This window comes from Pagrus pagrus (genome assembly GCF_965226575.1).
Source record: "Pagrus pagrus genome assembly, chromosome: 13".
Lineage (NCBI taxonomy): Eukaryota > Metazoa > Chordata > Actinopteri > Spariformes > Sparidae > Pagrus > Pagrus pagrus.
Window position 1 is genome coordinate 19,187,180 of NC_140197.1, and position 12,266 is coordinate 19,199,445.

The 12,266-nt window shown below is 44.1% G+C and overlaps 1 protein-coding gene across 4 annotated transcripts in view; it reads right to left on the minus strand.

Moving 5' to 3' along the window:
* Positions 1-470: 470 nt before the first annotated feature.
* The window catches only part of crebbpb (CREB binding lysine acetyltransferase b), a 35,625-nt gene continuing 23,829 nt past the window's right edge, over positions 471-12,266 (minus strand). For 2 of the 4 annotated variants that reach the window (XM_084371106.1, XM_084371105.1), the window contains exons 15-31: positions 11,169-11,342; positions 10,812-10,989; positions 10,508-10,626; positions 10,169-10,408; positions 9,961-10,049; positions 9,019-9,099; positions 8,809-8,865; positions 8,622-8,699; positions 8,413-8,480; positions 8,157-8,307; positions 6,878-7,024; positions 6,645-6,758; positions 6,384-6,549; positions 4,792-4,959; positions 4,374-4,535; positions 3,919-4,200; positions 471-3,820 (exon numbers count right to left, since the gene is read on the minus strand). In XM_084371106.1, the coding sequence (XP_084227232.1) occupies positions 1,481-3,820; positions 3,919-4,200; positions 4,374-4,535; positions 4,792-4,959; positions 6,384-6,549; positions 6,645-6,758; positions 6,878-7,024; positions 8,157-8,307; positions 8,413-8,480; positions 8,622-8,699; positions 8,809-8,865; positions 9,019-9,099; positions 9,961-10,049; positions 10,169-10,408; positions 10,508-10,626; positions 10,812-10,989; positions 11,169-11,342 (4,614 nt within the window). In that variant the 3' untranslated portion in view covers positions 471-1,480. Of the gene's footprint in view, positions 3,821-3,918; positions 4,201-4,373; positions 4,536-4,791; positions 4,960-6,383; positions 6,550-6,644; positions 6,759-6,877; positions 7,025-8,156; positions 8,308-8,412; positions 8,481-8,621; positions 8,700-8,808; positions 8,866-9,018; positions 9,100-9,960; positions 10,050-10,168; positions 10,409-10,507; positions 10,627-10,811; positions 10,993-11,168; positions 11,343-12,266 lie in introns of all 4 variants that reach the window. The other 2 variants (XM_084371104.1, XM_084371103.1) reach the window with 1 other exon arrangement.

Consider the following 12,266-nt stretch of genomic DNA (forward strand, 5'->3'; position numbering starts at 1 on the left):
TCAATAAGTTTGTCATGTTGATAATTACTAGACCTGAAACAATTATGTGATAACATGATATATTATTGGAATAATTCTTCAAGCAAAAATGTGAAACATTTATAGGTTCCTAGTAGGGTTGGGTACCATTTATATTTCAATAAATACTTGTACCTGGAACTCAATAGCTTTAAGAGTACAGAGTTTGTTCTAGTACCAAGTCTGGTACCAATGATGGGCATACGATGGCTGACTAACTTTTTTTTAAAGTTTTGTACATTAACTGATTAACTGACTAATGAGGTTCACCAATGACGAATTTGGTACAGCTGAGGTACCAAGGTCAAACTGCGTTCAGTACTCCAGCTCGTCATGGAAAGCTTACTTTTTCCTCAGGCATTTTGTTCACTGAATGATCTGCAGATTAATGACAAAAATAATCATTAGTTGTCCAATGCTGACCTTTCTCCACACAGAAAACAGAAACAGAGTCTGTGGCACACAGGTTTATTTAACAATATGGTATATAAGTACGAAATGAGCCATTTGAACCAGTTTGTACAGTGATTTCATTCTTATTTTCTGCATATTTACAGTACTGTCTAGCTGCATGATTTACATTAGAGAACAGTTCATCATCAATTCAAGTTTAATGCAAGAGAGAAAATGATGCACAAAACTCTCTCTGAACACAAATCAGCAGTCAAACAAGTTAACTTCCCACCACAGGCAAAAGAAGTTCAGGATTTTATGAGAATTTCTTTAGACTGAGGGAGAGACAAAGCAATTTTTTTAAACATTTGCAAGACAATTTCTGGGTCCAAGCCAGTAAAAAGAACATTCCGGCACCTGTGAACATTAACAAGCTTTGACGCAGGTTTCTCTTACACCTGCCTTCTGTGTTTGGGTGTGTGCAATAGTTCCTAGATCTATACAAATACGTTAATCTCCCATAGACTCTGCAAACAGGAAAGAAATTAAGGCTTTCCCAAAGGCAGTCCTTTTGAAAAATGGCATATTAGAATAAATTAGCCAGGGACAGAGACACTGAGCAAGAAGTGAAACCTGGCAAAAAATTCCCAGACAAATAATTTTACAGTCTTCTCAACACAAATACGATATTAATTTGCAAAGGTACAAAATAAAAAAAATTGAATAATAAAATGAAATATTTTTTGTTTTGAGAAGTTTTGTTAAAAAAGTCAATACCAGAGCATAACAAATGAAAAACAAATTAAAACACAAAGACCATGGCAAATTCTTGCACAACTGGTCTGAACCAAAAATATATTCTTTGTGTCTTTGTTGTCTTCTTTTCAACAGCAATTATTAAATCACTCTGTGTGTTGGAAGAAAGAGCAGTCCCTTGGTTTAAGGAAAGTTCACAGTCTGTAGGCCTCATATGACTCATTTGTTTGTATTTCTTTTAGCTTTTTACACCAGCAAGTACAAAAATGTCTCAGCTGAAAACAGAACAAGGCCTTTCTTCTGTCACAAAATGCTACAATCCTTCAACAAATTTCTCCAGCGTGTCTCCCGTCGTGTCACCCACCATACCCATGTCATTACTCAACCCCCCTCTGTTTGGTGTGTTAAGCTGTGGGAGCATGGCACTCTGCTCCGGTGTTCCCATGTGTCCCTGCTCCATGGAGCCTGACAATGGGCCTCCAAGGCTGGGGTGGGGAGAGCTGGAGTGGAGGGCGCCGTGCTGAGGTGAGGGCTGAGGCTGTATCCGTGGGGAGGGACTGGAATGCGGGGGCTGCTGCGAAGGCGGACGGGGCGATTGCACTGGAGCTGGGGAGCGTACTTGGTTTCCCAGGGTGTTTGCCATTGTCTGGCCAGGTAAGTGAGCTCCTCCCTGGGCTTGGCCTTGGAGCATGTGGGGCTGTGGACTCATTGAGTTAGCCTGCACTGGAGAGCCCATCTGCTGCTTTAACATCTGTTGCTGCTGCTGCTGAAGCATGCGCTGCTGGAGGAGGCTCTGGGGCCCGTCCATGCCCATGCCAGGTTGGCCCATTTGGGATGTGGGAGGGAGCTGTCCCATAGGCCCCCCACCTCCTTGCATAGCCATTTGCTGCTGCATACGGAGCTGGGAGTAGCTTGCTGGCCCTGGCTGCTGCTGGGGGAACTGACCATGGCCCTGAGGCATGCCTCCCTGCTGCTGCTGTGCCTGCTGCTGCTGTGCCTGCTGCTGCTGCTGCATCTGCTGCATCCTGAGCAGCTGTTGTCTGCGGTACATTTGGGGATTGCCGTTTTGAGCAGCATTCATCATCTGCCCTTGTGGGCCCATGGTTGCCATGCCCTGCGACCCTGCCTGCTGAGGAGGCTGCTGCTGAGGTGCCATCCCTGGCCTCTGCACCTGGTTTGCCATGGCTGCGATGGCCTGCATTCCTGCCTGGGACCCCAGCATGGCCTGAGGGTTCTGCTGTGCCTGCTGCTGTTGCTGCGGCTGGTTTGCCTGGTACTTGGCCGTCCTCTGTTTAATGAAGGCGGCCATGAGGTGGGGGTTTGACTTGAGGATGTTGAGGACCTGCTGTTGCTGCTGCGGGGAGCTGGGAGATTTGAGGGTGCGCAGTAATTCCTGCAGGGCACTCGGCGCGATGTTACCAGGCATCCCTCGTGGCATGTTATGCTGCTGTGGTGTCATGCCCTGCTGTGAGGTTCCTTGGGGAGGCATGACCCCAGCCATTTGAAGACCCTGTTGCTGGGGCATCATGGGCCTCTGCATGAGCTGGCCCTGCTGGGGCATGTGTGTTCCCTGAGCCTGCTGAGGGGTCATACCTTGTTGAGAAGGGACCTGTTGCTGATGACCCTGGGGATTCTGCACGGGATTCTGCATCCCTGGACCCCACTGGCCCTGCTGCATAGCCTGCATCACCTGGGGGCCCCGTGGTCCTTGCATCATCTGCATCTGGTTCGGCATGGGCCCCATCATTCGTGGGTGGTTCATGGGCATCCCGTTCATGGTATAATTCTGCTGTTGCTGCTGCTGCTGCTGCTGCTGCTGTTGCTTTGCCTTAGCTACCATCTCGATCTGTCTGGCCACTTTCATGGCTGCCAGCAGTGGCTGCTGCTGCTGTTGCTGCTGCTGCTGCTGCTGTGGTGGCTGAGGCTGAGGCTGCTGTTGGTGTGGCATGTTAGGTAGAGGCGACTGCTGCTGATGGAGAGGGGATGACTGAGGCCCTGGTTTGCCTTGCGGCACTGGTGTTGGTGGCTGGCTGCTGCGGCCATTGTTGGGGAATCCTTGGGCAACATTGGCAGGGTTTGGTGGCTGCTGTTGTTGGGGTTGGTTGGGCATTGGCTGGGGTGTCTGTGGTGTATTAGGCTGCTGCACAGAGTTGGGGGTGTCGGGGGCAGCTGAGGTAGGTGGAGATGGCATGGGCAAACCCCTTCCAGCCATGGTGGCCATTCTGCGGCGCATCAGCTGAGCCTGCTGGAGCCTGTGCTGCAGCTGCTGCTGACGGAGTTTGTGCTTGATGTTGAGACAGAAGGGAACAGGACACTTGTTCTCCTGACAGTGCTTAGCATGATAACAACATAAAGCGATGAGCTGCTTGCACACAGGGCAGCCACCATTGGTCTTGCGCTTGCAGCCCTTGGTGTGTTGAACCACCCTCTTCATCTTCTGGCATGAAGGCAAAGAGCAGTTGGCATTGCGGCATTGGCAGGCGTGGACCAGGGACTGGATGCAGCGCTGGATGCTGAGACGTCGGCTCTCCTGAGGGCTCTTGGAGGCCTCTCCACCCTGACCGTTGCTGTCGTCGTCTAGACCCAGGCCCCACTTTACCATCTGGTGCTCATGGCCTTTAGCGTTGTAGCAGTTAATGCATAGGTCATAGTCCTGTTGATAGGTAAGGAAGACCACATTAAGGTTAAGTCAAGATTCAAATTCAAGATATAGATTTCAAAACATATCTGTGAAGTGTCACTTTTTCCTACCTCACAAACTGTGCAGTGCCAGCGAGTCTCTACGTGGTGTTTACACTCGTTGCAGGTGTACACAAAGCGGTCTTGGCCCTGGTTGTGCAGCTCGACCAACATACACATCGTGCTCCATTTGCACCTTCTCAGTGAGCTGAACTCCCAGTGCTTGTCCCTGGCCAAAGTCAGAAAGGCATCACGGCCATCCATCAGGTCACAGGTCAGCAAAGGGTCTGGATCCATGATGGGTGGCAGGGTGTTAATGACTGGCCCAGCATGGAGGTGGATAACAAAAAACACCTGGAAGTAGAAAAGAGGGGAAATGTATCCGTTAGTTGTAAGGAAAGCCAAAGTGTGCTGTAACAAAGTGCCAACTCCTACAACGCTATAGCTTCAGTGTTGTAAGAAATGCCATTTTGTAGTTATGAGGAATGGACTGCGACAAATCTGTTATAGCTGGTCGGGTTTCCCACCTCCTTATGCTTCTCCATCGTAGCGTAGAGCTTCTGGGACAGATCATTGGCTACATTCGGCATCCCAGGCTTTTTCTTATTGGCTCGACTGACGCTGCTCTTGTTTTTGTTGGTTTTCTTGTTATTCTTCTTTTTGGCATTCTTGCTGTCAGCTTGGGCTCCCTTGAAAAAGATGGACATGAACGTTCAGAGAGGCAGGGATTGCACAACAGGCAAGATGAGGTTGTGCAATTAAGCTGAGTGGTTAAACAATGCCGGAGAGACTGCAGAAAGCTTTTATATTATGAGGACTTGAGGATGATAAAATCTCGGGTGAAACAGAGGCCTAAGCACCAGGCTGTTGATTCTGGCATAACAAGAGCATTCCTTCTCTAAAACCCATTTCAAAATACTCAAGCCACCTATCCATTTAACTCACCTCTGTTGTTTCAGAGGAGGTCGTGTTCTCCTCCTTCTTCCGCTCCTCCTCCTCCTGCTCCAGCTCCTTGATGCTCTCCTCCAGTACATTAGGCCAAAAGTCACCCTCAAAATACGGCAGCTCGTTGGCACTGGTCAGCCTGTCTTCTGTTGCCTGCTTGAAAATGTCCTGAATACAGACACACAAGATTTCCATCAGGCATAACAGTGACATGGCTCATAAAGAGAAGTTCTGCAAGTGTCATTAAGTTAATTTTAAAGATATACTGATATAACTTTTAAACTAATGTGGGGGAAAATGGCTACCTCTACTGCAGCCTTCTTTTAAGATGAGCCTAAATGATTAGTTATATATTGTCTAAAATGGTAAGAATCATAGTTTCTGTTGTAATAATTTTGACAATAATCTATCCCAAACACAGGGAGGAGCCCCACTATGGACTGGACACAAAAGCTGATTAATGCTATTTGACTGTTCAGCCAGACAGAAAGGATAAAACGAAGCATAGTAACACTCTGGTTTAGAAAAAGGTGTGAAGGACTGAATTAATATTGGGATACTTAATCAAATTGGTATGTCAAGCAAATTAGTTTAAACTTTAATTTAAAAAACAAATTTAATTTAGATGTTCATCCCATTAGGCTTTGTTTGTAATTTATAAAGCCTCAATACTCTAATAAAATAAAAAAATATATATCACAAACAGAAAACTTGGATCATGTCAAAGCTAACTTATCATCAGTGTACTTCTTATGTGCAACTGTGATCCACTGTTTATATCAAAATGCCCTGTTGCAATGATTATGAAATGACAAAGAAGCTAAATTATCATCTAAACTTTGTTTTAAACCAAGCAGCAAATAGTTTGCAATAATTGCCAACACACAATATACATAATATGCCAAAATAATTGGCTAATCATTAAGTCTTTGATAAATCAAATCAAGATGGCATGACATCTGACTGCCTCCTATTCACAAGCAACACCCAGACTAAAGGCTGAGGCACATTTCCTACATGAGCAGATAAAGATGACGGTTTTCCCTTACCTTCATTGACAGAGAGTGGGAGAGAAAAAAAAACCACACCAAAAATACTGCCCTTCACCTGTTGTGTGTATTTTTATGTCTGTGACATATTCTACATATATAGACTTTAAAACTGCAGTGAAAAATTGGCATGATGTCAATATGACTGTCCACAGATTGTTTTTATGTGTTTTTTTATGCAGAGAACTTCACATCTTGTGAAATAAATATGAAGCACCGCTGCACCGACGCGTGAGAGCAGCTTTTCCACCAACAAAGAATTGATTCCATCGTGGTTCAGACACCACATTTTGAACCACCTGGTGCATTTCCACCAAAAATAAATTGGTCTGGCATTCAAACAGTTGGTATCCAGCGGAACCCAGAAAATATCAGGCTTTCTTTGACCTGAAGTGGGAATGTCATATTTTACAAGTCGTTGTGCAGAGCTCTCCGTCTGTACCAGAGACAGCTTGATGGAAAGGAGCTACTGTGAGGTTATAACTGGTGACAAAATGATTAACTATAACTGAGAAAATCTGACCAGTGTGACCATTTTCTGACCTTGTAGTCATGCAAGATCCTCTCAGCGAAAGCCTTGTCCAGCATCTTTCTGTACCACTCTTGGAGTCTCTTGGGCTTGGGTATCTTCTGGTCAGCAGGGTGGCAGTGGAAAATGTAGTCATCTCCTTCACTGGGTGGGCAGGCCCAGATGTGACCTGTCACATACCTGAGGAGAGCGACAAGATTCGTCAGCCACTTAGCAAACGCAGACACGATACATTCAGTATTAGCTGGAAGGGAGTAAAACTGCTCTCAACTCACCCCAGTTTCTTCACATACTCCAGGTAGCCTATTAAGATCTCATGGTACACTGCAGTCCTTAGCAAACGTGGTTTGAAGAAGTGAATACTGTCGAGGTATGATATGTAAACCCGTCTGCAAAGCAAATATGGAGAAATTAGCAACACTCCCAAGAGCAACCCACACAACATACAGAGCTAAAGCAGAAAAGAAGAAGTGCAAACATGACTCTTGTTTTTTTGCTGTAGTTTTACCTGGTATTTGGAAAGGGGCACTCTGAGCCGTACTCCTGGACGTGCATGCCGAAGAAACAAACGTCCACCCCGTCTATTTCCTCAAATGCAAAAAGTGCTTTGGTTCTGTAAGGGAAGGTCTCCACCATCTCGCCTGAGTCCACAAACCTGAGGAAACAGAGAAGCATAAGTATATTTAAAAAACGCTTTTATTAAACTTAGATAGACATGTTTTTTGCTTTAACTTATCGTTATGAAGTAACTGTTGATTGCACTATGTAATGACTACAGAATAATGACATCATTGGCGTTTAGATTGGTTCCCTATAAAGCTTATTTTCACTGTGCGATTTTGGCTGCCATCGAGAACGTAATCCCAGCCCAGGAAAATTAAGTCGATTCAGTCAGGCTGGCACCATGTCTATCTGCTTTTAGGTCTCCATTTTAGACAAAACTTCTGTTCTTAAATGTTTGTCCTGTGTTGTTAGTGGTTGCTACTCTGAAATAAACAGAAAGTGATACGGTTGTCTTTGTGACACCAAAAGATGAAAGAGAGGAATTGCTTCTGGCCCAAGACCTCAGAGTGCTCCTGAATAATTCCCATGGTCAGATAGGTCGTTCATGAATGTTTGCTTACTTGGAGATATACTTTTATATGATATATGGACAATTGTGATGTAAATTGCAATCAATTTTGACAGCAAAGGCTGGGCAACAAAACCACACAGTATATTTTAGTGCATCAACTTCCAGCATTCGAAGGTCAGCACAATGGTGATAGATATGACTGACGTCTTTATTTATATCCAAATCCATGTCTAGGGGTTTTTAGATGCTCATTACACCCCCACTTTAAGTCCAGCTCAGCACCTTTGTTACTGTCATCCCTTCTCTCCCCTCATTTTCTGTCACCACTACACTGTCTTTGTAATATAATAAGGGAGAGATGCCCCTAAACAATAACATTAAAATGACAACATGGCTTTATCTGAAAGCCTCTATGCGGCATGTTCTACTAGTGCTTTTCAGTTCCTTTAGCCTCTATTTTAGTTTAAATATCCTCATTCACTTGATGCGACTTTAAAGACTCCAGCATATATATCAAATGCTCGCCACTATCAAACACACAGTAATCAACAAGCACCTTTTCTTAAAAAGCACTTAAATAATCCCCAAAGTCTCTCCTGGTTTGTTCCTCACGAGTTCTTAAGTGCTATGCGCCGAAGTTCCCAGTTCTAGATTTAACCAATGTTACTACAAATCAGGAGGGACACACTTTATCAGCAGGTGAGGACCTTACCTAGACTTCATGCCAGGCTTAATCTCCACATTTTTGTCAGAGCTGGCCACCACTCGCACAAACACCTCACCGGCCTCTGGGTGGTTCTGCCTTTTCAAGTACTTATTCACTCTGTCCTCAATATACGTCCCCAGCCTTGTCGTTTGCAACCCTTTACAAACACAAACATTTCATGTTAGCTCAAGTATTAAATATCCTTTAACATAATTAAATAAAGGAGAATTATATTTATTCTGATTTGCTACAAGTGACTTACTTTTGGCTGAAAACTTGTTCTCCTTTCTTGTTTTGTTAGACTTCTTCAGACAGTTGTCACAGATAAAGCTAGAAGACGAAAAATCATACAACAGTTTAGTATCAACATACAGTAACTTCCTGCTGAATTATTTCTGTTGAGGTCAAACATGGACTGTGTATGTTGCTTAAAGGGCTGGATAATAGTCAAATAGCTATAGTGAGACTTACCCTGTTGGCCAAATGACGTCATAGTGCAGTACGCATATCTGATGCATCTTTCGTCCACAGTCTTTACATTCAACAAACCTGCAACAACAAACATTTCCTTTTTCTGTGCTTCTTTGCAAAAAAGTTACAACGCATCACTGCCATCACATAAATGAGAGTCTAAGGTTACTGTCCAGACAGTACTCACGGTTCAGAGTCCAACATGTCATTTTTCTTCTTTTCAAACTGCTCTTTTGATATCATGCTGCACAGAAAAGACAAAGAGACAACCAAGTTCATATTTGCTCATGTGATTCAAACTACCTTCCACAGAATGAAGACCAGAGAGAAAAACAGTCTGATAATCTCGCAAGATGATCATCAGGTGGAGGTCGGCCACCCGGGCCTGCTAACTTACGTCTGTGGCTGGGCCGGGTCGTCCCCCAGGGTCACACTGTTGCCCTGGATCTCGTTGAAGCACTTCTCACAGAAGTGATACCTGTCGGCAATAAGGCCATATTTGGGTGAACTGCAGCCAGCACACACAGTAGCAGCACAGGCAAACCGGCGCACAGGTGGCAGAATGCAGAGTAAATGGGGACACACGGAAACAACCGAGGACAGAGCATGGGCGGTGGACAGACGGAGGGACACACACACACACACACAGGCAGAGGTACAGATTAGTCACAGTTGGAACGGTCATGATGCGGCCACTCTCATTCAGAAGTGAGAGCAAACATGCTAAAATACTATGTTAATGAATGTCAACATTGAATGAATGTTTGAACAGAAACTACTACATGCTGGAAAATAAAAACAAAAAAACAGTTAACAGTTACGATAACTCATAAGACAAGCAACATGCACTACGAGCTAATGGATGAATCAATGGTCATGCCAGGGGAGGAGGAATGAATGATAATACAAATACAAATGTGTGGGACTTGTTGGAAAAGATCAAGCTCTGGTCAAATGATAAAACCTTGTACAGAGCCTTAATACTAGGAATTCAATAAATTTGCAAAAACTCAAGATTTTTTGTGATGAATCCTAAATTGGTAAATCTCACAGCATTTAGTGGCCAGTATGTGCAATAATTCAATGGTGTTGCATTATATTGATAGCAAGGTGCAGTAGCAGATTCTACACAGCAGGGGGAGCTTTGCTGCCGGTTCTCAGGCACAACAGACAGCACATTCTGCCACATTATATGACTCTTAAGTGGCGCCTGTGTTTCCCCTTTAAAGAAAAGATCATCATATGAAGCTTTGTTGACTGGTATGGCTTCTCTTTCTCACTGCTCCTCCACCTTTTTTACCCATCTCTATTCCTAGACAGAGTTAGCAGACATTTTTACCTGTTCTGGTAGCTGTAGTAGGTGCCATCCCGGGAGATGGTACACAACTGTTTGCCATAGCAGCACAGTGTCTGGGGTGAAAACTCGAACTGTGGAAACATCAGATAAACATTTAAAATCCGTGTCATTGTCAGAACTCACTTACAGGTAAACATTAACGTGAACTGATGAGATAAATCTGGTTTTCGTTTTTAATTCCCCATCTCACCTTCCTGCCGCAGCAGTAGCCCAGGCCCTGCATGACGGGATCGATCTCTGCTTCAAACACTTCTGCCAGCTTGGTGCAGTACTTGTAGACACGGGATGTTTTACGGTTGTACAACCAGGCGTTGTTGAACATGAGCCACACGTCGTCCACGTACTGCCACGGTTCCTGGTACTGACCCGTATCCAGCTTGCGCTTGATGGTAGATAGATCAATGGGGTTCTTCACGATTTCGAAGTAGTCCTGTGCAGCAGTAGAGAGATGTTTTCATTAAAGAGCAAATCATGCTAAACACTATTTCCTGTGGGTCTTGTAAAAAGGTATGTGCGTGTGTATACTCACAGGTATGCCCAGTAGCGTGGGGTCTACAGGCTGTCGGAAGGGCAAGGACTCTGGATCTTGTCTGTAGAGGGCCTCAAGTGTCGGCATTAGGGCTTGTCTCAGCTCCTCGGGCTTGAAAACTGGAAAGACACAATATTTATGTTATAGGAAACCAAAAAAATCCTGAACGTACCTGTTTCTGCAAATGCACTGTCTAAGTAAACACGCAGGCATATACATTTACTCCTGTTTAAAGGATTTCACCACAACATGAGTTGAAATTGATATGTGTGAATAAATGGATATTATATATATGTGTTCTTACTTTTCTTGCGGTTCTGAGCGGCAGAGTTGGCCGATGTGCTGTTGGCCCCACTCTCCTCCTCTTCTTTGGGTTCTGTCTTCATCTCCGGCTTCTTTTCCTCAGTTTCCATTGGTTCCTGCTTTGGCTCTACTGCATCGGGCTCCTCCTTCTTCACCAGCGGTGGTTTGGTTTCATCATCCTGCTGAATGAACAAAAAACATGGTCAATCAGCTGCCGTACGGAGCTGAGTCAGGAAACAATCAAGTATTTAATACAATAAATAGGAAGCATAAAACTTTCCTTTAGGAAACTGAAAAGACAACAACAGTGCCTTTCTTATCTACTGATTACTGAATTATCCTGTTAAATTGAACATACCTCCATTTTTACATCCATCTGTTTCTTCGCAGGCTTGCTGTCATCGTCTTCTTCTTTTACTTCAGATTTGGCTTCAGTGCCGCTCATGTCCGGCAGAGCCTGCTGGGAGCTCAGCTCAGCAACAGAGGCTGGGGTGGGCACTCTGTTATCTATACTCGCTGCTGCCTGGGACAACTTCAGAGAGAGGTGGAAGAAACATTCTGATCACAATACTGATAACTTCAATCAATCAAGTCAAACTGACTTGTAAGAAAATATAGGACTGGCTGTCAGGGATCCTCTCCAGAGGTGTGGCGTTATTTGTTTAAAGGTTTACCATTCAGGGTTTGTCAGTTGCTGTTTATAATCACATCGGGTGCAATAAACAGTCATGGAGAAACATAGTTGACTGTTGATTCTCATTCGCAGGTCGTCAAATACAGATACTTTGGGTTGGTGAGGTACCAACTCAAAAGTGTCAGTATTTGACGACCTGGAAATGAGACTAAACAATCAGCTACGTTTCTCCAGAGGTGCTTATGCCCAGAAATGTCCCAGGTTTAATTTTATGAGTGTGCACATTTGTTTTTAGGAAAATCTTGCATATTATGCCTTTAAGTACCAAAGAACATTGCACAGTTGTATGTTTAGAAGGTTATATAACCACAGTTTCAGCTACAATTCACCACATGATCAAATATTGGACTGACTTCATGAATAGTTTCATCATACTGAAAATATTACATGGCAAACATCTAGCTAGGTAGTATTAGATGATACGACGGATGTGGCAGGTTGTTATTAGCGTGGCATTAAGCAATATAGGCAAATAAACACCAGTAGTTTGCGTTTTAAATGATTTCATTTACCTATTTTTGTACCACGCAAATGATGCTGCATGTGAAACATCCATTGGGTTTAAGTGCAAAAAGAGATCAAGCTCACAGGCCAGGTTATGAAAACTTAGCTAAGCTAGCTTTCATAAAGAAACAGTCACAAGAGTGAATGATGACTGAAAGGATGTTTTTGCTGCATCAATGTTAGCTAGCTATAGGCTGGAGAAAATATCATTTTCATTTACTGTGCTGCTGAAAGGCCATCAGCCTTATTGGCTCTCCA